The sequence below is a fragment of the Trichosurus vulpecula genome, chromosome 5, assembly GCF_011100635.1.
Source record: "Trichosurus vulpecula isolate mTriVul1 chromosome 5, mTriVul1.pri, whole genome shotgun sequence".
Classification (NCBI taxonomy): domain Eukaryota; kingdom Metazoa; phylum Chordata; class Mammalia; order Diprotodontia; family Phalangeridae; genus Trichosurus; species Trichosurus vulpecula.
In genome coordinates, this window is record NC_050577.1 from 15,485,490 (window position 1) to 15,511,304 (window position 25,815).

At 45.6% G+C, this 25,815-nt stretch overlaps 1 protein-coding gene across 1 annotated transcript; it reads left to right on the forward strand.

Annotated features, from left to right (window-relative positions):
• Nucleotides 1–1,524: 1,524 nt before the first annotated feature.
• On the forward strand, nucleotides 1,525–14,667 carry NUP42 (nucleoporin 42). Its single transcript, XM_036759357.1, has 7 exons — nucleotides 1,525–1,858; nucleotides 3,379–3,619; nucleotides 5,221–5,315; nucleotides 9,247–9,323; nucleotides 9,987–10,073; nucleotides 11,326–11,410; nucleotides 13,047–14,667. The coding sequence occupies exons 1-7, from the start codon at nucleotides 1,723–1,725 to the stop codon at nucleotides 13,628–13,630; spliced, it is 1,305 nt and encodes a 434-aa protein (XP_036615252.1). The 5' UTR covers nucleotides 1,525–1,722; the 3' UTR covers nucleotides 13,631–14,667.
• Nucleotides 14,668–25,815: the final 11,148 nt, after the last annotated feature.

A 25,815-nucleotide genomic window follows, 5' to 3' on the forward strand; every position in this document is an offset into this window, starting at 1 on the left:
ATCAGTCACAGGTATGGAAGTCGTTCAGAAGTGGTCCATTCCCTCCCTTTGACACTGCATGTATGCTTGGAACTCTTACAAGAAATTGTTAGTGACAAAAATGACGTCTCTAACCCAGACAGGCTCTAAGGCCAGGGCATTTTTTTCACTACATCCTTTCTTCTACAGGTGTGCACCCTGCAGCACAGACAAATCAAACCCTTATTAATATTTTTGGGCCATAATTTTATAATTAAAGGAGACATTTGCTGCTTTTTTATTAAATGTTTCAATGAACCAGAATTCTTGACTATACCTTGCCTTGTTGTGGTCATGTAAACATGAAAGTAGGATTACCAACACAGCTGTCCTGAACCCAACTTGAAACAACTCGGTGAAGAGAATTTGAGCCATAAAATATGGTTCTAATAAGAAGTAAAAAATGTTTTTTCGTGGTTATTAATGATTTGGGATATTAAGCTATTCTCTCCACGGGGATTGTGTGATTCCTAAGAAGGCCTGTCAGGTTTGTCTTCGGCATTTGGGCCTCCGGCTTTTAAGCAGCTGTAACTTCTGGACCTGGCAGCCGGGGAAGGAGGGGCAGGGACCGAGCCTCTTCTGCCTGGCGAGGACCCCCCTGAAATCCCACCAACCAGGGCCTCTGCGGACGAAGCTGCGCCTCTGAGAAGGGCGGGCCCTGGGAACTCGCAGCTAATAAGACATACCAGGGCCGGGGTGCCCGAGTGGGTGGCTCGTGGTGAGGTCTGGCTGGCCCAAGAAGACCCTGGGCTCGGCTTCCATGGTCATTAACTCGCACCAAGCGCTCGCTGCTTCCCATGGGAACCAGGGGGACATCACGGTCCCCAGAACGCGGAAGGTCAGCGGCCTGACCGGCCTCTTTGGCCACAACCGTCCCTTGCCCTTATCATGGACCAGTGCCAGAAGGGACCTATGGTCCAGCTCTGGGCCCAGGGTCACCGGCGTGTGGCCAAACTTGGGGTCCCTCTGACCCCACCGCTCCGCCCCCCCCCAGACTTGGGACCAGCCGATAAGCCTGAGGGAGGCTCTGGGGGGAAGGGTTGGTTAGGCTCAGGCCTCGGGTGCCATCTTGCCACCCTAGGTTTCCTAGTTAAAACTTATTCCAGGACCCGCCTCTGCCCAACGACTGTGACACAAATTCTGAGCTTTTCATCCAAACTGAACTTCTTAAGCCTCCGGAGTTGGGGCCACCCTGTACAGGACGCTTGACCCTCCCAGGCCTCATTTTTCCATTCTGTAAAAGGAGGGCATTTGATCCTCATGGCTTCAGAAGGTCCCTGCCGTGGGGGTCCTCTATTTACTCCTCTGCACAATGGGCGGTGGAGGGGGCTGAGAAGTAGGCTGCACTACAGTCACCAAAGTGCGGGCTCACAGGCAGTAGGCCCCGCGCGGGAGCGCGCCTCTCATTGAGCATGCGCCTCCTGCTCACGCGCGGCCGTTAGCCGCGCATGCGTTACTGAGGCATAGGGCTTGAGGCCGTTAACGGTCCACGTCCGGAGTCTAGCAGAGAGGCGTCCAGGATGCAACGTCATAGCCACGCCCCCAGGGCTCACCTCCTATTGGGCGTGCGGGCCTAGGCCCCGCCCCCAGCCCCGCGAGTGCGGGCGCAGGAAGATGACGCAGGCTCGACCCGAGTAGGAGGAGCAGCGGGCGACCTGGGAGGCCGCTGCGGGGGCACGTCTGGCCTCGGGCCTTGCCGCCGCCATGACCATCTGCCACTTCTTCCTGCAGGGCCGCTGCCGCTTCGGGGAGCGCTGCTGGAACGAGCACCCCTATGGCTTGGGCGAGGACGGCGGTGGGGGGCGGCCTCCTCCGCAGCAGCACCCGGCGGCCGCCTCCGGTACGGTGACCCCGGCTGGGGTGCAGGGCAGACCCGAGGGGCCGGCATTGGTGAAGCCCCGACTGTGTGCCGAGCACAGCCGGCCCGAAGGGCCGAGGGGGCGGGGGGAAGGTCCGGAGGCGGCCCCTGCGCGTGAGCAGCTCCGCCATGTATCAAGCATTTCCCGGCACACAGGAGGAGCCTAATTCGTGCTCGCCAGGCCCCGCCCCTCATGTAGTGCGTGGGCCATCACCGTGGCCACTGCCCTGGTAGCCCCCACAGAGTCCTGGGGGTCTCAAGTTTCCTCACCTGCCAAATAGGTTGTAAGCCTGGATCTGGGCGTGTGACTACTCCCATTTCACAGAAAAGGAAACTGAGAAGCCAAGTTAGCGAGGGTCACGTGGCCCCAGCCTCCCCGCGCAGGGTGGGGAGGGGCCAGCGGCGCATTGTCCCGAAGCCTTGGGGGAACTCTGGCTCGTCCTGGAACAGTGAACTTGATTGAGGGTGTCCACAGACCCCGTGGGCCCCGAAAAAGGGAAGAGCCGCACCGGGAACATCCTCCTCCCGGAGAGCCTCGGCCACGTAGGGGGGACCCGTCCAGGCGCTTGGAGTCACCTGCGAAATAAAAACGTGCTGTTAACCCCCAATGGGGAGGGCCTTCCCATAGCCCCTTGCCCCTCTCTCATTCATAAGTTGTTTAGAGCTTAGGTTTGAAACACACTGGTCGAGTTTTTCTAAAAAAAAAAAAAAATGTAGTCTCTAGGAATTGAAGAATCACTCTGAACTTCAGATCCTTCAGCCTCAGCTAGGGAATTTTGGTATAAATGAGATGAGTGAACTAATGAGAAGAGAAATACCCAATGAACAGGGCCAAGGAAAAATGGCAGTTGACTGGTGGTGATCATCTTGTCTCTGAGAGTCAACTATTGGTTTATAGTAAAGATACATTAACTAAAAATTGCTGATCGTGGAAGGGTTTGAAGTACAGCACTAACATTCATTTACACATATGATCTTTCTGAAAACCGTCAGGAACAAACGTCATTGTCCCTATATTAAAAATTGGAAGCCCCAAGCACATCACAGTTGGCAGCAAGGGCATCCGCTACTTAGGAGATTAATGTAAGAAAGTGGTTGCCCTTTAGTTTTAGTTCTGCACTATGCATGGTTCTCTGGGGAACCGTTTTTAAATTGTTATGCGTATGCCAGCCCAGTCTTAATGTTTTATTTTACTTTGAAATTGTAGTACTTTAAATTCTGTTTAATAGAAACAGAGTTTTGCTATTTGCTTTATTGATAATTATGCTTAAATCAGTTGTATTGTCTTTGAGTCTGCAAATGATAAAATTTGCCACTGTCACTTAAAAAACTTAACTGGAAATGTAATGCTTGTTGAATCCTTCCATATTCTCTAATGTTCTTAGAGATTCAATTAGATGAAACACAGTGTATAGTTCTATTTATGTAAGCATTATGTAAAGATTTTTTAATAAAAAGGAATGACCAATAAAATAGTATTAAGGTTTTCTTTTTTCTTTTAGGTTCTAGCAGAGGGGCATGGAGCAACAGTTCTCAAAGATATTCTAATGTCATCCAGCCATCTAATTTCTCCAAATCCACAGCTTGGGGGGGCAGCAGAGATCCAGGGAAGACCTCCTTTGGGTCCTTTGACTCAGGGGCATCAAGTAGTGGAAGCAGAAGTGCTGGGTTTTCTCAGAATAAATTCTCTACACTGAGCTCTAACCAACTGGATGGGCAGAAAGATGATGAGCATAAACTGATGTAAGTGGCTTTGGGAAAATGACTACTCAGAGTGATAATCCTTTCTTTATATTTGTGCAGTGATTACGCATGTTTCTGGGGTGCTTCACATTTTAAGCACAGCTTTCACGTGTATTATCTGACTTAACCTCCAGAACAACTTTAGTCTCAGTGGGGGGCTGCAGTTTGCCTTAGGCCACACCAGAACCAAAGTCTTCAGATTTGCTCTCTGAAGCATCTTTCATTTTAAAGCGTCTTCGATGATTGAAACTTTTGGTGTTGGAGTTCAGTCATTTCAGTCTTGCCCAACTCTCTTGTGACCCCCATTTGGGGTTTTCTTGGCAGATACTGGAGTGGTTTTGCCATTTCCTTCTCTGGCTCATTTGACAGATGAGGAAACTGAGGCAAACAGGGTGAAGTGACTTGCTAAGGGCCACACAGCTAGGAAGTATCTGAGGCTGGATTTGAACTCGGGTTCTCCTGATTCCAGGCACAGCGCTCTATCTCCATGCTTGAACCTAGTTGTGTTTATTTTTATAGACACTAATGTTAAAATTGATAACCACTTGCTTATGTGCTTCAATTTGTTAAGAAACTGAAAAGTTTTAGACTTCTGGATCTGTGATCACTTCCTTTGTTGCCGGGTTTTCAGTCCTATTCAAAGTAGTAAAATGCATAACTTGCTTCTTGTGAAAGAGATTGAAGACATTTTTGAGAAGCAGAATTTTATGTTGTCAGTGATGAGGATGGCTTTAGGGGCTGCCTTCCTTCAGACCAGGCTCCCACCCCAGTGAGGAGCTTAAATAAGCCCCTGTTTTCTTACAGGCTCTTTTCCTCCCTAGGCCCAACCAGAAAGTCTAGTGACCAGCACCAGCAGCCTTTGAGGGGTCATTTTGAGCCCAACCCCTTTGCATGCTTTGTTAGGTGCGAATAAAATCCCAAATCCAGTACAGTAACCTGTTACTCAGCTTTCATTTTTTCCCATTTCTATGAGCTATTACATTAACACTTTCCCAGTATAATAATATTCTTGACAGTAAGGGAGGCACATAGTAAACTAACAGGGAAAGAGAAGTTCAGGATTGCTTCCTTTGTTACATTGTAATTCTTTCGAGACATGTGTCATCAGGGTAGAGTGTGTGTATGGTAACTAGAATGTGTTGATCGGCCCCAGCACTCGGTTCCCTGCCTGCTGAATGGTAATTTCCTGTCATTTGAAATGAGGAGGACGCTCCGTCCATTGTTGATCCCAATACCCACGAGGTCTGAGCACGGCCAGCATGGGGAGGCAGCAGCACCTGCAGAGGCCTGAGCGAAAGACGTCCCCCCCTTCGGCCCTTTATGCTCTAGCAGGTGGCCTGCTTTCTTCTGAAGGCTGAGTGTTTACGTCAGTCCTGATGGACGGGTGCAGGCTGCAGACCTTCCCAAAGACCTTGTCTCAGCTCAACCACCTGAAGACAGTGACATCTTTGTGTTTTAAAGAGCAGGACAAATCTAAAGATGTGTATATGTGTTTTAAATAGATTGGCATTTTTCAGTGTTTTGAAGTCATTAAATTATCAGAGTAGATTTTTTTTCATGTGCAGCATTCTGAAGTATTTTTATTGCTCTCTCCCCCTCAGTGAAGGAATAGTGGAAGACATGGAGATGTGGGAGTCTTCAGGGCAGTGGATGTTCTCTGTTTACTCACCGATGAAAGAAAAGCCAAATATCTCAGGTAATAGAGGACTTCTCCATACACATATACATTGTTCATTGCTACTGACAGTTTTGCTCTTAGGTGCCAAAAAGGTGCCAACCTGCGTCAGTAGAGGAAATTTCCTCATTTGGAAGTTCTCTGTATCCGTCTGTGGGCCAACTACTGAATGTGTCGGTGAGGGTACATTTGTGTCACAAGCCAAAGATGGAGGAAATCTCTCCCCTTCCCATGTCTTTTGGTCGGGTGAGAGCAAAAAAAAGTACAGTCACTAGCTCCGTGTAGTGTGCTTCCTGCTCTTGTGCTGCCTTGGCTTGCCTTTATTGCTTATCTTGAAGAACTAGGGAGGTAAGTTGGCTCCTCCCCTGGGACAGGAATGGTGCTTGGTGGTCCCTGGTGGGCTGGGTGGGACTGCTGTCCTGCTCTGCCTCTGCTGTTGCCATCACTTATCTGGGATCTCAGAACACTAATGACTACAAACTTCAAGAGTGAGAGAATCAGGAGAGACTGGGCCCCATCCCAGCTCCTGAAGACCTTGTTCTCCCCAGTACCTACCCCTAGGAAGCAGCCCTGCAGTCCTTGATCTAGGTCTGGCTCTAGGAAGCTTCCTGGAGGCCTCCCGGGTGCCCGCCTGCCTGCCACTCACCCTCTGGCCTCAGGCAGACAAAGGGTGAGACCTCAAGGCTCTCCTGCTCTTCAGGCTGGTCTCCCTAGTTGGCCCCTCGTGGCCCCAGTGGGGTCATCCAAAGCAGGAGGCCTGAAGTTCATGCCAAGGCAATCCACGGGTTGGGGCAAGTAAGAACAGAAGCAGGACAAGTACGAGGTGGGGTAAGCCAGGCGGGGAAGCAGGATCAAGAGAGCAAGACGCTCAGGGCTATGGAGGGATGAGAGTTTGCCAGGTTCTGTGCGTGTCCCAGCGGCGGCGAGGCCCCTTTCTCAGGGGCAGACCTGTCAGCAACTACACTCAGCTCATTCCCTCTTGCCAGCCAGGAGCTGGAAGGGCCCTGTTCTGCCCTCTGTTCCGCAGCCTCAGTAACACCCAAGGTCGAGGGCAACCCCTCCCTCAAAGACTCTACCTCCCAGCTTATTGTTCCTAGCTTGTGAATTCCACTTCTCTTTGGGCCTGGTTAATGACTAAAGTCTCCCCAGTACTAATCTCTCCCCAGCCTGTCTCCTAACCTGCTCCCATCTTTGTTATCCACACTCACAGCCTTGGGCAGAACCTCTCCCCTCATCTCTGTTCAGCTTCCCACCCCTTTCTCAAGCCCATTCTCCCCATTTGGCCTCCCAGTGGGCTCTGCTTTCTCTGCAAGTTCTCCTAAACCTTGCTCCAATTTAATGGGGAAAGCAGTTCTTTCCCTTCACCAGCCTCACAGGACCAGGAGTAGGAAACCACTTACTCCTCACTTCCCATCATCCTCCCTTCGTTTGTGTCCTGAACCCCAGCTCAGAATGATACAGATGAAACCAGTCGTGTTGAAATGTAGTTAATATCACAATGTTAATTTAAGACCTGTTCCACTGTCAGTTGATAAGGGGGAAGGGAACAAGTATTAAGCTCCTGCTGCGTGCCAGGCCCTGTGCTCAGCACTTCACAGAGATCATCTAGGTCGTGCCTTCCCTCCATCCTCTAATGCTTGACTCTTACATTGACCCCTCTTTCTCAGTGTTGTCAGTCACTCAGGCCTCTCTTGCCTGACCACTCTCTGCTCATCTACGTTACAGGCAATCGGGACCATGTCCTCTCCTTCTGGAGGGTTCTCTTGTGATACTTCACATGTTGACCGTGAATCCTAATGAGCTCTTTAATGGGGAGATCAGGCACAAATGAAAGAAGAAGCATTTATTTAGCACTTTCTGTGTCCAGTCTGTTGGCATTGTCTACAGATGTCCCCTTCTCTGATACTGCTGCTAGCCTGGCATGGGCCCTCATCAGCCCATCCCCACACCTTGGGCTCAGCCTCCCTGCCTCTTCCCTCCCAACTCTGGTCCAGCCTCCATGCAGGTCTGACTGTGTCGTTCCCACCCCATCCCCATTTGGCCCATTTGGTGAACTGCAGGCTTTTCACACTCTTCAGATCCAGAGACACTAGAGTGAGACTTCTGTCGCAGCTCGAATCCTGCTTCCCTTCCACGAGGAGCCTCCTGTGGTGACTCTCTCCGGTGTCTCCTGGGTCTGTCTGGCTTCTTGGTGGCTGTTTGCATGTTGAGGTAGCTGTTAGGCTGGAGCCCTTCAAGGGCAGGCATCCCCCTTGCTTACTTAATGCAAGGCCTGGCACCAAGTAGGCACTTGGTAAATGCTTATTCAGACCTTGCTCAGCCTGGAGGCACAATCACTGCCCTCAAGGAACTTGTGTCCTAATGGAGGGAGGTAGCGTGGATAGAGGAGGTAGGGGCATGGTGGCCAGGGAAGGGAGTCACTCTTTGGCGTCCACAGTAAGTCCTCTCCACTCTACCACTGACCTAGGAATTCCTTAGGAGAACTGCATGAGCAGAAGAAAAAATACATTTAGGAGGAGACCAGCTAGCAAAGGGGCTTTCTCACGTGGGAAACAAAGATAGCCCTCTTGGGCTGGTGAGCAGGGGGCCACAAACTCAGATGCCACCCCAGAATGCCAGCTTGGCAGCAGAGTACAGAGAAAAGGGTTATGGTCTGGAGTCAGAGGACCTGGGTTCAAATCCTGCCCGTGAGATTTTGGGCAAGGCACACAGCCCTTTGGGGCTTGTTTTCCTCCTCTATAAGATGAGGGGGTTACACTAGACCATTAAGGTCCTTTCTGGCTCTGCGTCTGTTAGCCTGTGACCTAGGTGACTGGCCAACTTCACTATCGGCAGTAAATCAGCAACTTAATACCTAGATCAAGCAGAAACAGCTTGGGCTCTCAGAGGACAGACCTAGGCGAAAGGGCCTTTTGTCTAGAAGGAGCAAAGAACTAGGCCCAGCTCCCTGAAGTTGGCTTGGAGAACCAGGACCAACCCAAAAGACCTAAAGTATACAATTGCCCTCTTTGATTTGCTGTTGGAGTCACCTAAAGGGCAGTGAGCTGCCTTCAGGGAGCAGAGCTCTGAGATAAGGGAGAGTCATTGGAACCCAGGCTCAGGGATGGGAATGGGAGTGGGAGACCAGGCCAGTAGTGGAAAAAGAGTCTTGTCCCACCCCCACCCTGCCATCTTCCTGCCCTTGTCACCATCAGTGACCTCAGGGGGCTTTGAAATCCTCATCTCTGACCCCAGCCTCTCCTCCTGCACTGGTCGGTGCCTGGTGCCTCATTCCTGCTGACCTGGCCCTTTGTAAGTGCCTGCCTGCCACTCCTCTGTCTGCTCCCCTCGCCTCCCCACCCAGCACAGATCCCATGGGCACACGGACATTTCAGGCATTTTCTCTCATTAATGCCGCTCCCCCTATAGCCTCCTAGGCAAGTCGTAACTAGCTCGCACCTGCTCTCCAGGCTGCTGCTCCTTCAAGAAGTCATAACATCATGCGCTGGGGTCACCTAAATAATAATCAAATGTGAAGATTGGATTGAATGATCTGGAAGGTTCATGAAAGGGATCTTAGAGGTCTCATAATCCTTCCTTCCCATTTTACTGATTGGAAAAAACCCACCCAACTGAGGGTCCAATTCTCCAAGTGTGGGAGCCAGGATCCAAGCCCGGGATTCCCAGCACTGCACCCGGCACCCATTCTCCTGCGCCAGTAGCAGGACGCTCTCCAGGGCAGCCGTCAGCCATCCTGGTTTTCTGACCGAGGCCTCTGGGCCTCCGTCTGCCCGAGGGCCTGCATGTTCAGCGTGTTTAACAAACACTGCCTTGAATCGACAACTTGTTTGTACCTTTGTTCAAGTTGATTAGTAACTCATGAGATCTTTCGGGGGGCTAGTTCTATTAGAAATGCCTGCTGTTCTACTCAGATTCTCTCCCTTTTAAGACTCCAATTGATTTCTCCTTGCAGGTTTTGCAGATATTTCACCAGAAGAATTGAGACTGGAATATTCTAACTGTATAATCAGCAATGCCTTACAAAGCTATGTAAGTTTATTTCCTCTTCACTTTGTATTTAGACATCGTGACCAGGCATCTGACTTTCCTCTGTTCATTATTGCTTGTTTGTAAAGTTGATGAATTTTAGTTATTTTTTTCCCTTGGGATAGTTTGATTTATTTATTAACTTTTACTTAAGAAACTTTTTCAGATGAACCAGTTACATAAAATTCCGGTAACCGTGGCTTTATTAATTTGGAACATCATTAGTTTACTGAGAAAACCCATTAATGTCAGTCTTGAAGCCCTTTCTATATGTTATGCAAATGAATACATCCTGATGTGTCCAAGACCTCAAAGAAATAAGGCGAGGCCTTGAGAGATTTAGTAGCCTTCAAAATTTTATGAACTTTGTTTCTGTCTTCTATTGCCTGTTAGCACAGGGAGGGGTGAAGAGGGTGGGGACATCTGTGCAGGGTCAGTGCACATTTGTGGGTGGGCCACAAATGCTTTTTATAACCCCTTTGAAAGCTGCACTGGCAGATCCAATTTTGTTTAGCTTTGTAATTGGAGAAAGTTATACCTAATGGGATTGACGTGAACAGTTCTTTAAATAACAGAGAGATTTTGCCTTTGTTAATGTTTAGCATTTAAAATATCCCCAAACTACTCAAGAGTGACAAGCATGTTTATCCATTGTGTTCATTTCAGCTAAATTCCGTCCAGCAGTTGGTAAACCTGTGGAAGAGCAGGTTACTTGAGCTGAAAAACATAAATGCAGCAACCAAAGGAGCATTGGTGAGGCCTGGGGTTTGAGTTTTCTTCCTGGGTGGTGCTTTTGGCCTGCCCTTAAAAGAAAAAGGTTTCCTCTCTTTTTGGGAAATAGATTTCCCCCTAAACAAGTGTGCATGTTAGAAATTATCACAGGAATGTTGTCCAAAAAGGGGTTTTTGTTTTGTTTTTGAGAAAAGCACTCTGAGTTAAAGTTAGTAGTCAAGAACTTTTAGTCTCATCTTAAAGAATAATTGTATTATTATATTATTTTATTTATTTATTATTATAATTATGTATCTTCAGTTCTTGGCACAGCATTTGACATGAGGAGTGATTAATAAATGTCTATTCTCTCTCTTTTTCTTTCCTAAGAATACTTAGGAAACTTAAGTTTTCAGTTTTAATGTTAGTTAAACTTTTTGAGAATTGGAACAAGTTAGATTAATTCCAAGAATTTCAAGTTCAGTACTTCAGAAATATAGAAATTGGTTTTTTAAATGGTTAGCTATAAGTATCTATTCATCGTAATAGCAGTCTTTTATAACTGAACGCACTTGATAATGCATGTATTCTTGGTCATTTATCAAAATCAAGAAAAAATGATTCTGATTAGTAGAAGAGGGTTCCAAATTGACCCATTTGTCTCTAATAACACTTAGGATAGACTGTATAGGACATAGCCTGTCATTCATGTTATTTTTTTTCTTTAAAATCGTCTTAATAGAACAGAAATTATGTGATCGAATAAATTATGGTATATTAATATAATGATACTGTAAAAAAAATAGTAAGAAGCGTACTGAGAAATATGGAAGGAACTCATACCAAGAAGCAAATCCTGATTAACAGGCCTAAAGGAAAACTTTGTGACAAAAGAAGGAAAGAGGCAGGAGTCCTCAGGTTGAGCCACTTGTCCGGGGTTCTCATGGCCACGCCCTGTCCGAGAGAGGCCTTGAACCCAGGCTTTTTTGAGGCTCTCTATCCATTAGACTGTTTTTTGGATTTTCTGGACTTAGCCTCTCATGAAACTAATGAGTTTGGTGTTCTTTTTTTTTTAATTAAATGGATTTTAATCATGACTCAGTATTTTATAATGTAGCACCTGAGTTGCCTGATACGTATCTACGTTTGTAGAGCAGTCAAAAATAGATGCTGAAATGTGCCTTTTTCTACTTGTATTTAACTAAAGTGAAGGGTTCCTGTCTAGGTATTTGTATGGAGAAAGTCTTTCACAAAATTAACAATTGAAAATTGTATTTGCATTTTTGCATTTAAGCTTTCTAAACTGAAGAATGAAGGGAGTCAAGCAGTTCCTACATTTGGATTTCAGAGTCAGCAAACCTCAGCATTTGGTTCACCAGGTAAGTTCCCAAGGAGTCTGCACAAGTTTGTCATCATTCTCACACTGGAGAAGAGAGTGTGGCAAAGTGGATGGAATGGTGGATTTGGAGATAACAATACTATGGCACAAGGTACTCTCCCTCTCTGCCTAAATCTCTTTGTCTGTGAGATGGGGAAGATCATGCCTGTGTTTTCCTTCCTCACAGGGCTGGGGTGAGGCTCACACAATATAACATGTAAAGCACCTAAAGCCTAATTTTAAAGCCCTCTCTCCAGAGCAGTTGGAAGTTTTAGCATCATTTCAAACCAGACTTGCAAGTGCCACTCCCTTTATCCCGGCTCCGTTAAACATCTCAGCAGACAGCCATGAAGGGGATGCAGACTAGGGCTTTCCTTCATTCTAAAAGAGCGTTTATAGGATCTGACAGGTTTTGGCCTTACAAACAAGCTGAGGAGTGATTGGGAAAGCAGAGGTTGGTGTTGCCACGGCTCTGGGGATTGACTTAATCAGACCCACATGAGCAGCAGCCACAGCCCTTTTTGAAAGTTGAAACGCCGTGTGTAGGGAAAGATGGATTCCAGTCTTCCTGAAATGGCTGCGCTAACAAACTCCCCTGTGTGGAGGGTTTTGTGCAAGGGAAATGCTTTTTCCTGCCCCTCGCACTGACTCTGTAGAACTCTGAAAGTTCAAAGCTGCCCCCCCGAGTGCCCCCCAAGGTAGAAGACCAGATGTGTCTGTTAGAATAAGAGAAGGGACACAGCCGCAGCAGGTGACAGGCTAACGTCGGTGGGCTGGTGAGGTGAAGAAAGCGTACGGGATCCTGGAGAAGAGAGCTTTGGGGAGCAGCTGTAATAAAAGTGGTGGCTGATGGCCCCAGCAGGTGTGCCAGATAAAGGGAAGTGGGCTGATGCATAAACCCACTGCTCAGTCAACAGCTCTCTGCTCAATTGTTTACAGGACTTAAGAGTTCTTGTTTGTTTAGTTCTTTGGGTTTTTGTGTTGGTATTTTTTTGTGCGTGTGGAGGGGGAAACACTTTTTTTTTAAGAAGTGGTGTGAGACTAGTTTAGGTTGGGAGGCCCTGCATCCACCCCATCCCCCGTCAATCCCCATGCCTCATCTTTGTGGCACATGGGTCTGTGTTGGGATGAGATCATGGTCCTTGTTGCTCCCAAGCCCACCCGCAGCCTAGCCCAGAGCTGGGGACACAGGCATTTGAGGTGTGGTCAGATCCCATGCCTTTCGGAATTGTTCAGTATGAACTTACTTTCCTAGCGAAGATGCCCAGCCGTGGTACTGGACATAATTAACAGTTTAAAGGGACTTTGTTCTCTCTCCCCCTCCCAGCCCTTTGTCTGCTCTTTCCCTTCCCCTTAATTACTCCCACCACTGTGGTGCTTTAAGATTTCCCAAAGCACTTTCATCATTACAATGCTGGGGGTGGATAGCACCAGGCCCCTCTTCCCAGTGTTTTCTCTGAGAAAGCAGTCTGGAGTCGGTGAAGTGACCCTCCCCCAGTGACCCCTCCAAGAAGCATCGGCTCCAGGACCCCCAAAGGGCCAGGTCCTCTCGCCAAAAGGAAAGCAGGGGAAAAGCTGAAGAGGCCAGCAGATTTTCTGGACTTAGCAGGATTCTTTTCTCTTTTCTGTCATTGCAGGTTTCCCAGTGAACAGTAACAGCAGTAGCAGTGCTCAGAATTTTAGTTTTAAGCCAGCTTCGGGCTTTGGTTCTGCCCCTTCTAGCAGCAGCACATCAGTGTTTGGGTCTCCAGTGATGCCGGCTGCTGCTGCTGCTGCTGCATCTGCATCTTCTTCTAATTCGACTCTGACCACCTCTGCTCCCACTTCCTTTGGATTTGGGGAGGCAGCAGCCGTTTCGGCTGCATCTTTTTCATTTAAAAGCCCGGAAGTTTTTAGCTTTGGATCAGCTGGGTTTTCAGGATTTCCTGCTTCCTCCCCATTAGGCACAGCAGGTGCCCCTGGCAACCCCGCCTTTGGCCCCTCAGGCTCGGGCTCAGGCTCAGGGGCCACGTTGTTTGGACTGCCTGCCAGTGGCTTTGGGCAGAGTGGCGCCTCATCCTCTCTCCCGTCATCCGGGGGCAGTAACACAGCCACAACCGAGCACTTATTCACGCCCAAAAATGAACTGACCGAAGAAGAACTCAAACAGTTTGTGGCAAAGAAATTTACATTAGGAAAGGTTCCTCTCAAGCCACCCCCAGAAGGGCTTCTGAGCATCTAAAAGGACCCTTTTTAAATAGGAGAGCATGTTTTTCAGTGGTAATTTGAATAGTATGCACATGTGATGATAAGATGTCCAGGCTTTGCACAGAGTTTTTTTGACTTTGAAATATTTTCTTTTCCTTGGTTATATTTTCATGTCCTAAGCCAGGCAGTGGGAATCACAGCTAATCAGCATTAGTAGCTGGGGGCTTTTCTTAATGTGATTACGAATGGGACGACCGCCGGAGTGTTGCCAGTACACCGAGTGGCTTGTCCTGGCCCCCCACCACGAGCAGATTCACCTCTTGGCACTGTAACTTTCAGAGGGTGTGCCATGGTCTCAAGCCAAAAGAGAATATGATAGACAGTGGGGAAGATAGCCAGCTTACAAAAGGAATGTAATAAGCTCAGAACTTTCTTCATGATAAAGGGGATGTGTGTTAAGTGTATGTTTAAATAGAACCTGAGAAGTTTTTATTCCTAGGCAATAATAGGCATTTTTTCCTTCCCCCAAGTTTGTATCCCTCTTGATATTGAAAAAGAAGTTTCAGTCCTAGGCTTTGCCAATTGAATTACTTTTCAGCATTTATATGATGACTAACATCTTGATACCAGAGTGATTGCTATAATCCTGATTCTTCTCAATGTCTTGTGAAGAACATCCCCATCTGATAAATGAATAGTGAGAGAAATGGAAGCTGTGACCCGCCCCATGAGCTCATGGTGAGCAGATAATGGACCCAAGCTTCTCCCGGTTCTGCTTGGGAGCCTTCTGTGGAGGATGGTTGAACACATTGAAGTCTCCTCTTTGTCCTCAGCGCAGGAGGAGTAGGCTATTGTACCGTTTATCCTGTGAAGGACAAGGCAGAGACCTGCAATTACCACTTGATAAAATACATTCTAACTTGTTTAGTGTGGGCGTTTCGTATTCCTGCTTTTTTAAACCTGGAGAGCTTCACAGCCAGCGCTGAAGATGGCGTGGCTCTGTATGTTGGTGTCTTGTATTGGGCTGGTTTTTTAGTGAAAATAAAAACTTTGCCTAGCAACTATTCTGTATGAATGTAGCATGCATGATGGTGTTCACCAGAAAAGAGCCATTAAGTTTGGCATCCTCTCAGAGTGCCCATGGGGACTTTGTAGCTGCTGGGCACCAGGGCTCCTGATCCCCACCCAAGCCTGGGGGCAGTCCTGGAGCCAGCCTACCCCAGAAAGGTCTCCCAGGAGCTGACTGTCTGACATTCTCCTTGCCATGGAAATGGGAAAGGGGAAAACCCAGAAGGAGTTTGGTGGCATCTCTCAACCACGCTAACCTCATGCTGTCTTCCAAGATGGCCCCCTCTAAAGGTTCCTGGACCTGCCCAAATGCAAGCTGAGCCTCTAGGTAAGGCTCGTTTGAGAAGCCGGCTAAGGTTTCCAAAGCACATTATTCCTGTTTTGTAGCTGAGGAAGCACCGAGCATGGAGCTGAAGTCCCCAAGATGAGGGCTTCTCCTCCTTAGTCGAGCTGTCCATAGGATTTTCATGAAGTCAGTGGTACTGTCTCTGTGGGCTAGTCCTGCCTTGGGGTAAGCTCACGTTGATTTATTTTTGCATTTGGTGTTTACTAACAGTGCCAGGATAACCTTCCCTGCATAGAGCTCTGCTGATGGCCCTACCCTGCTCGGGAATCCCACTGAGTCAAGTTCAGGTTCCTTCGCTTGGCATTTAAGACCCTCAGCAATTTAGGGCCAATCTCCACCCCCGAATCCCCAGCCTTGTGTTATTCACAGTCTGGAATTCAGCCCAACTGGACACCTCTGTGTCCCCCAAACAACCTGTGTATGCCCGGGGTGCCTGCCCTCCCTCCCCTTCTCTACTTGATGAATTCCTTCCTGTCCATTCTTTAAATTAGAATGGCTGCACCGCTGCCTCCTACCCCAAACAGCCTTCCCTGATAGCCCCAGTCAGAAGACTACAACAGGCTTTGACCTGTGATTCTCTACTGTATTAATCACACAGTACTGTGTGTTATCTCCATCTGAATCTGCTACCATATTGAAAGCTCCGGCAGGGTTCAGATCTGTCTTTTCTAAACTTTGTTAGTCAACAAGCACTTACTGTATCCCACCAGGTACTGTGCCTAGCACTAAACTTTGTGTCTTGTTCAAAACAATGAACAGAAAAAATAATAAACTCTGTATCTCACCCCTGCCAGTGCTTCGCACATAGTAGGCATTTAATTAATGTTTCATGAATGAATATGAATGAATATTTCCTTCTGTCCCACCTGGCTTATTTGAATATTGCCATTAAGTTGAAATCAGCTTAAATGTCGTTTTAAATGACCAATTTACTCTAATTGCTGCTTTAAGTGTTAAGTGTGACACTATCAGTTGCATTTCTGAACTGAGATTGAGTATCCTTTTTCAAAATTATCAGAATGAATATAGCAATTTTACACAAATTAAGGTCTCTCTCAATTCTGTCTTTCAACTGTATCTATTAAAGCATAAAAATAAAAAATAAAAAAAAAACCTCTAAGGAGCGATGACCCATCAGAAGGCGAACTCCTGTTTCCCTTTCTCATATTCCTTCAGCAGAGACAAGTTGGAGATAGGGAAATTATATAGCAAATGCTGGAAATCCATCTGGATTTTGAGTTTTGTCATTTAAGGGCAGGTATCTGAACACACCCTCTGAGTTTTTCCCACTTAATAAACCTTTGTTGGATTAAGTTAAATCACTTTAAAGAATGCAACGTGGAGGTTTGTATTGATAATCATAATGAAGCGTCTTAAATAAAAAATAGGGATCTCCAGGGAAGAAAAGACCCAAAGAAGCATTAATGATTCCCCGTTGCCTCGAGAGTAAAACACAGCCTTCCCTATTTGGTATTAAAGACTTTTCACAGTCCGGATCCAGCCTCGATTGAGCTCCCATCACTGCCCCTTACAGACTCAACATTCCGGCGAGTTTGGTCTGCTGGCTGCTCTTCCTTGCACACAAAATTCCATCTCTCAACCTTCACAACTTTGCACAAAGCCTGAAATGCTCTCTGGTCACTTCCACCCCTTGGAATCTGTCACTCAACTCAATACCTCCTCCTGCATTAGGCCTTTCGCCATTGTGAGTGGTCTCCTCCATCTAAATTATTTTGTATTTACTTTGTGTACACCTCACATTTACTTGTCAGTGCACATGCACTGTGGAAGACAAGCTCCTTGAGTGTAGAAGTATTTCATTGTCTCTTTCTGTCCCCACTGCCTAGCAAAGCGCCTGTCACAGAGAAGAAACTTAAGAAGTGCTTAGTGTTACTGAATTTTTCTTCTGGCCTTCCCCCGTATCATCAAATAATCTCAATGTGATATTGTGATAAATGGCGTTCTAGGCATTATACAGAAACACAATAATGTTGCACTTATTTACCCTACTTCTGGCCATCCAGAACACATCTCACAAACCCAGAAATAAAATTTTAATAATTCCTGAGAAATAGAGACATAGTTATTATAAAGCCTTTGTACCTAACTCCTAGGAGAGCCCCAGAATAGGGGCTCTTACTCAAAAGAATCAAACCTTTAGGAATTTGGCAAAATTCTCTATAAAGACTTTGCTTTATTTCCTTTTATCCTCAGCCTTTTAATCTCAATCCTTTTCCTCGCTTCTACAATTTAAAGGAAAAAATCAAAGTAACTGTTCACACACACACACACACATAAAGATCTGAAGAAAAGTGTTTTTGAAGGTAGATACGCAATTACAAACTATCAGTGATAATATTCTCTTTCCAGGAGATACTGCCACAGAAAGCCATATAGTTAGAAACAATCCTTCTTTCCTGCCCTAAAGTATACCTGACCAGTAATTCTCAAATTCCTGAAGTGGCCGTAATCACTCTTTGAAGTTTGTCAAACTTTAGCCAAGCCCATTGGATTAAGTACACAATGTTAAGGAAGTGTGTCAGATGGAAAAAGAATGAGCAGTGAAATACTCTAGTGAATCAATGAGGACCAGTATAGATGTTTAAAAAAAAAAGTAACATTTGACAGTGAGTTAATGAAGTGGTGAGAGTGGAAATTTGAGTATTTGTGGGATAAATGAAAATGAAGCTTAATTCATTCCATTTTTTTAAAAATCGTGTTTAGGTTGTGTGTCTATCCAATTATACAAGACAAGAAAGGTAATTTACAATCAATACACTAAGCTGTTGCCTTGAGGCCTTTTTCTCCAGCACATATGATCAGCCAGCTGGAAGTCTCTTCTTATTTCCTCAGCCATTTATAATTTAAATAGCATTTAGGGCTGTCAGCGTCGGAGCAGAGAAATCCACTAACACTACCAACATTGAATAGAAGGTTCTCAGGCTCTCTCGGAACCTCCCTTCAGGGATCCTGTGACACTTATATCCCATGTACATCACTTCCCCACCCAAAAAAAAAAAAAAAAAAACATTCTTGCATGTTCTTTTGATACTGTTCAAAAAACTGAATTCAAAAACATTTCCATGATTTTGTATTTAGGCCTGTAAAAGAATATGTTTGAACAAGTTCTCATTTCCCTGGCAATGACTGAGATTGAGGCAGCCTTAGATTGGGAGCTCCGGCCTTCCTCTGGATCCCCAGTGCCTGGCACATAGGAAGCACTCAGTGTATCTCCTTGACGTGCTGAAGCACTTTGACTGATATTCACAGCAACACGTGGAGGAAAGTGGTCCGGGTCTTCTTCCCATTTTATCAATGAGAAATGGAGGCTTTGAGAGGACGAGAGACTTGCCAATGACCCAGCAAGTGTCTAAGTTAGGATTCAACCCTCAGCCTCCCCTACTCCAGAGTCAGGGCTTCTCTTCCACCATGTTGCCTCTCTACCCCTTTGCCTGAAAAATACTGGCAAGTTATGGGAAAAATAAAGGATGCGATTTCCCAAGAACCTCACAGTCCCAAATGGTAGAATATAGTCCATACTACTGAATACAGCTCTAACTTTTAAGTATGACTAAATCAGTAGTAAAATTTGGGAGTTAGTCTGAAAAAGGAGGAAGTGAGTGGCTATAGCAAGAGTTTAATAGATGTTTGTTTAATTGATTTTTTTTAATTGAAGTAGAGACAGAAAATGATGTGTTTGCAAGAGCAGGTGAGCATTTAGACAAAGGAAGCGAATAGGAAGTAGAGTCCTGATTTCCCTGAAATAGGGAACTCTCCCTCTACCTCTAACGTAGGTCAGCACCAGCTTCTCTGCTCCTTAGTCTCACGGCACTGCCAGGGGCAGGTAAGGTTTAATGATTCAGTCAGTGTGTGTCAGAGGCACATGGAATGAATTGAACTCAGGGCTTCCTAACTCCAAGACTACCTCTTTCCAATAAACCACAGCCAGAAACGTGCCTGGAAGCAGAGATAATGCACCTTTAGCTATCACGGGATTACATTAACTAAGCAGAGGATCTGAAAAGCTTTATCATCTCTAGTTTTTGCTTATGGGAAAGAGAACAACAAAACATTTGTACATCACATGTTTCTTGAAGTCACTGTTTTGAGGGAAGAGAAAGGGAGGGGGAAGCAAGACAATAGTATTTTTAGAAAAGAAAGGTCTTCAGATGTTTTATGATCCCATGTCTTACACATGGTACTGGTTTAGAGGAAACACCCAGCTGGGGAACGTAGAAAATGAGGCTGAAAGATGGAACAGAAATGACTCTTCATTTATTGTAACTGTTCAAGAAAAGTCTTAGTTGTATAACCCTCTTACCCAAGAGGAGTGGACAGGGGCTCCTTCCAAATGCATCCTATGAAATGACCAGGCTTCAGTTTATAGCCAGATTCTGTTTTTGACAAAGCTTCTGACTCCACCTCACCTGATCAAACTTCACGGGGAACCAGTACCCTGGTTGGAAGGAGATGAACATTTAAATGTCTTCCACCGCAGAGGTCCTTTACGGCTCCAGTGTGTGATTTCTGTCCTAACCCAGCTGACTCCCCACTTGCAGTGAAAACCACAGCGTTTCTCTGCTTGCTTTTTAGAGATCTCCACTGTCATTGCCTGCCACCTCCCAACGCTGTCGGCAGGCCTCCTACTAAAGTAATAGCGCGCATTTTTTGTAGTGTTTCAAGGTTTACAAAATGTTTCCCTCACATTGCCCCAGTGAAGTGGAGAGTGACCATGTTACTACCTCCATTTTCTAGATGAAGAAACGGTGAGAGTGGAAAAATGATTTGTTCTTGATCACCGAACTATTAAGTTTGCGAAGTCAGAACCAGGGATGCAAATTCAGGGCTCCTGACTGCTGTGAAGTCTGCTGAGCTTTCCCCCCTTCCACACCCCGCTTGGACGCCTCCACCCCCTCCCCCAGTCCCTCCCTAACTACCCAATAAAAGCACATTTGTTAGAATTGTGAGAAAGAAAAAGAATGAAAAGGCTGAATTGAAGTTCTCGCTTATAGAATTATAGAATGAACGGTGAGGACAGTCACTGCCTCTTCAGGAGTCTTTTTTCTACTTAGTTCCCCATTATTAGCTGGCTTCTCATTCTTTCAATAAAAGTTTATTAATCAAGGCACATGTGTCCTGGATAATTGAGGTTACCAGTTTGACTTTAGATTAAGCAGGGGCATTATCATATAGCACTTTCTTTGTCTGCAAAGTGAACATGTTCCAACAATATTTTTTTTTGCCAGAAATTTTATTATCTGAAGTAGAAATAATATAGGATACATAGGGGTAAATTCCAAGATGTCAGAAAAGGGGAGCTAGGATATAAAATATCTCAGTAAGTACTAACAAAACAATACCAAAGATATCAGAAAATGAGATTTGTATCAAGGAAGGAATCTTAAGGACAGAGGAAGGGGAAGGGCTAAGTCTGAGGTGGGAGGCTTTGGTGTGCTTAGATAAAATGGAAAAATGGGACGAATTTTAGAAGGAAGGGACCTGCTAGGAAAGGAAAAACTATTCTAAGGTACAGCATCTTTGAATAAACTGGTGTCTTGTTTCTCTGCTCCCAGAAACTTCCAGGAAAGCAGCAGCACCAGCAGCACCCCAGGAGCTGTCCTCAGTCCAGCCTCACCATCGACACTGTGCTCTTCTCAGGAGGTGACATTAGACTTCTTTTCTGACCCGTGTAATGACGTGTGTGAATGACCAATTTCAGATCTCTTCCTGTCTTAATAGGAGGATTTAGTGAACAGAAGAGTACTAGGTGCCTGAAGGTGGGAGAAGAAAGATGGGGCCGGGGATGCTGAAGACAGATCGAACCCGACTTCATGATTTTTTGTGCAGACACCACTTTCTCGACAACTCTGTGTTGAGAAGCTATGAAAGGAGGGATTTTTGTCTTGCTGAGCTCAGCCTGAGCCTGACCACTACTGAGTGTTCGACACAAGCCAGTGCCTCCCGATGTAATTTACCGATTGTGTTTATTTTCTAATGTGATCCCCTTTGTTGTCAGGTGGGCAGGGGGTTCACTGACTGTTTCTGGAGAAAAAGTGCAAAAAATGTTCACTAATTTTTTTGCCTAGGGTGGTGCTCCGATGGAGAAGAAAGAGTTAATATAAGAAAATGTCATCTCAAAGGGGGCTGGGGGAGGGGAAGTTCATCACCCTCTCCTAACTGAATGATTTAACCCAGTGAGCCCTTCAATGGAATGAAGACAGACACAAGGACAATGCTGTTCTGAGAACATCGCAAATTTTAGTTTATTTTAAATTCTCTGATTAGCAGCGAGAAACTTTGATGAAACCCTTTTAGAATGGTGTGAATAGGTCATTTTTTTTTAAATGGGGAGGGAAAAGAGCTTTTATATTTAAAGAATGAATCACAGGCTTAGAGGTCCTTGAGTAATAATGGTTCTCCTTGGTTAAGAGATGGCTATTAGACCCAAAGACAAAGGCCTTCATCACCCAATAAGTGCAGTTACCACAGGCCATCATGATCCCTGGAATATGTAATTCTTCATCAAAGAGAAGAAAATTAATGAGTCCAAGTAGCTCCATTTTATGTGCCCCTTGCCTAATGAGTTGAGATCTTGGGAAGTGGAAGAATTAGAATATAGGATAGGACCTTTCATTACAGAATCTATATCAAACTGTGAACGCTCGGATAAGGCCCAGACTGTCAAGCTGATGACTGACAAGCTCTTTCAGCACACAGCAGTGACAAACCTAAAGAGGACTCCTGTGACAATGAGTTAAAGATGCATATTACCCTCCTTGAATTCATCCATAATTAAGCTATTCAATGTATTTCTCCTTTGACATAATTAACCACAGGCACACGTAGGCATCCTCACAACCTCATGCAAACATGCAAGCCCATCCTTCTGTTCTTTCTTTCCCCAGACCTCACACAGAAGCACAGGAAGGAGCTTTTAGGGGTTTTACTACCCAAGCAGCACATAAAGGGGTCGGGAACACAGGCCCTGTGGCCCATGGGGTTGGCCAACCCTCACACATGGCATCTGGGAGGCAAGGGGTCTACTCCAAAACCACCACCCCCAGCCATCTGCAGGCTTAAATCAGAGCATCATAGAGTTAGAATAGGACCAGACCTCTGAGGTCATCTTGAGCAACCCTATCATTTTACAGATACTGAGGGTCACATAGGAAGGAACAGGAACAGGATTTGGACCCAGGTGCTCTGACTCTAGCCCAGTGATGGATGGAGTCTTATCAGGGGCTAATGAGGGCCCTTTAAACCAGGAAGGGCAGGCGAAATAGAGAAACTGAGCTGTTTGGGTTCAAAGAGCAACCGGAATAGTTACTCCGGGATGAGTTACTACATGAACCCTGCATTTGGAGACCAGTATTGGCAGAAAGAAGTCAGGTCTTCCCCCCAAATGCCCACATTTGGGGTGGGTGCTGGGGTAGGGGAATGAAGGGTCAGGGAGGGGGGATTCCAAGCTGCTTCTGTCTCAGACTCCACAGAGCTTTGCTGTGTTGACTTTAGTGAAAACACTGCTGGATTGGAGTCCAGCTCTGGTCCCTGACTCAACCTCACAGACCCTAGGACCTGGACCGTAGAGGTCACCTAGTCCAGCCCCATCATTTTACATATGAGGAAAGTGAAGCCCACCAAGATGTGTCCCATGATATATGGCAGAACTATGGAGGGGGAGGGGAGGAGGGAGGGAAAGAATTTGGAACTAAAGCTTTCAAAAAATGAATGTTAAAAATTGTTTTTACATGTAATTGGAAAAAATTAAAAATTACAATTTTCAAAAAATATGTGGCAAAACCAGGATAGAAACCCAGGTCTTCAGACTTTAATCCCCATGTTCTTTCTATTGTATCATCCACCTCCAATGTCTCATTTTCTGTTTGAATCCTCAGCGATTAGCATGGTGCTTAAAACATGTTTTCTCATTCATTCTGCCCTTCAGCCCACCAGGAAAACTGGCCATGAGAACCTCTCAGCAGCTCGGCTCAGGCCAGGGTTAAGGAAATCTAGATGACCTTAGGCGGTTACTACATTGAAGGCATAAAGAGAGAAAAAATCGGCAGGGATCAGGATGGTTTGAAAAGTGCTTTGAGACGCCCACCCTGAAAGCAGGAGCAAAGATGCTTGTTTTCAGCTCTGCGTTCTCAGAGCCTCCGTTTCCCCAAAAGGAGGCCCGAGCAGGAAGGCAAGCCTGCCCACCCCTGCTAAGGACTTTCTATAATCCTGGTTTTGTCCAAGAGGTCTCTGCATTAGTGGCTCTCCTGCCCTTCTCAGATACCGCTTCGTCTCTGCATCTCTGCTTAATTCCCTTTCACTCGTGAGATTTAGAAGAGAGACTCTTAAAAGGAATTCTATAAGAACTTAACTCACCTCCGAACTCCTACCGAGTAAATATCTAATGCCTCAAGCGGACTTGACAGTGATGAAGAGAAATCGGTTACACTTCTCCCATTACTTAATTTAAAGAGCCTGAAATAAGACACAAGGGTTTGCTGTATTGATTGCCTGGTTTGGTAAATTGCATCCCCGGTATTAGATGATGTTTCGGTCTATAATAATTTTCAGCCTTGGACATCGGCTCTTCTCTCAGCAGACAGGTTCTCCATTACCCAAAATATACCTTTCCAGGCAACTGGGACAAGCCTGCCCTGTTCACCATCAGGGACCCAGCACTCTGCAGATGCTTAATCAGAGTTAAATGATGTACAGCCTCAGCCCCACCCAGCCCTCCCTGAACAATGTTTCAAATACCTGGCCCAAGCAAAAAGGAATGAACTTCATTAGTGGTTAGTTTCTTTCTTTCTCTCTCTCTCTCTTCCTTCCTTCCTTCTTTCCTTCTTTCCTTCCCTCCTTCCTTCCTTCCTTTTTCTTTCTTTCTTTCTTCCTTTCTTTCTTTTTCTTCCTTTCTTCTTTCTTTCTTTTTTTCCCTTCCTTCCTTCCTTCCTTCCTTCTTTCTTTCCTGCTTTCCTTTTTCTTCCTGTTTCCTTCCTTCTTTTCTTTCTTTTTTCTTTCTATCTTCCTTCCTTCCTTCCTTCTTTCCTTCCTTCCTTCCTTTCTTCCTTCCTTCCTTTCTTCCTTCCTTCTTTTTTCTTTCTTTCTTTCTTTCATTCTTTCTTTCTTCCTTCCTTCTTTCTTTCCTTTTTCCTTTTTTCTTCCTGTTTCCTTCCTTTCTTCTTTTCTTTCTTTTTTCTATCTTTCTTTCTTCCTTCTTCCTTCCTTCTTTTCTTCCTTCCTTCCTTTCCTTCCTTTCTTCCTTCCTTCCTTCTTTCTTTCCTTTTTTCCTTTTTTCTTCCTGTTTCTTTCTTTCTCTCTCTCTCTTCCTTCCTTCTTTTCTTTCTTTTTTCTTTTATCTTTCTTCCTTCCTCCCTTCCTTCTTTCTTTCCTTCCTTCCTTGCTTCCTTCCTTCCTTCCTTCCTTTTTCTTTCTTTCATTCTTTCTTTCTTTTTCTTCCTTCTTTCTTTCCTTTTTTCCTTTTTCTTCCTGTTTCCTTCCTTCCTTCTTTTCTTTCTTTTTTTCTGTCTTCCTTCCTTCCTTCCTTTCTTTCTTTCTTTGTTTCTTTCCCTCCTTCCTTCCCCTCTGTCCTGTCTTTCTTTCTTCCTCTTCCCTTCTTTCTTTCTCTATTCCTTCATTTCTTTCTCTTTATCTTCCTTCTGTTCTCTCTTTCTTCCTCCTTTCTCTCTTTCTTTTTTCTTCCTTCTCTCCCTCCCCCTCTTTCCTTCCTTCCTTCTTTCTCTATTCATTCCTTTCTCTCTTCCTTTCTCTTTCCTTCTTCCTCCCTCCCTCCTTCCTTCTTTCTTTCATTCTCTCTTTCTCCCTTCTTTCTTTTGTCTTTTTCTTCCTTTCTCCCTTCCTCCTTCCCTTCCCTTCTCTCTCTATCCCTCTTTCTTTCTGGTTTCTTTTCTTTCTCTCTCCCCACTTTCTTTCTCTCTTCCTTTCTCTCTTGTTCTTTTTTCCTTCCTTCTTTTATCCTCCCCCTTTCTCTCTCTCTTTCTTCCATCCTTTGTCTCTTTCTCTCTCTTTTGTTCTTTCTCTCTTTCTCTCCTTTCTTTCTTTTCATCTGTCCCTCTTCCTTCCTCTCCCTCCCTTCTTTCCTCCTTCTTTCTTTCCTCTCCCCTCTCTTTCCTCCTTCCTTTCTTTATCCCTCCCTTACTTCCTTTCTCTCTTTCTTTTTTCTTCCTTCCTTTCTTTCTCTTTTTTTCTCTGTTTTTCTTTCTTTCTCCCTCTTTCTTCCTATTCTCTTCTCTCCCTCCCTTCTTCTCTCTCCCTTCCTTTCCGTCTTCCTTCATCTCTCCCTTACTTCTTTCCTTTCCCTTTATCTTTTCCTTCCTTTCTTCTTTCCTCTCTTTCTTTCTTTCTCCCTCTTCTCTCCCCTCCTCCTCTCTCCTTCCTCCCCTTCCTTCTTCCTCCCTTCCTTCCTCCTTTTTCTCCTTCCTTCTTTTTTCTTCCCTTTCTTCCTCCCTCCCATCCCTCCCTTCTTCCTTTCTCTCTCACTTATTTTCCTCCTTTTTTCCTTCCTTCCCTACTCTTTTCCTTCTGTAATTCAGAAGCTAGACAAAGCAACAAGAAACAGAAATCAAGACAAGAGAGAAGGGAAGAAGCAGGCCTCTCTCCTTTCCTTGGAGCAGTGGGAGACTCTAGGTATGGAATGCTGCCTGGGCTATTAGACCCATTCCCCACAGTGGCTGGTTCTATTGAATTGTTTCCTTTATTCCCTAGGGAAGCTCACTGGGTGGGAGAAGGGGGGAGAGTAGACCCAGAACCAACTGTGACATAAAAACAAATGGCATCAACATGGCTCAATG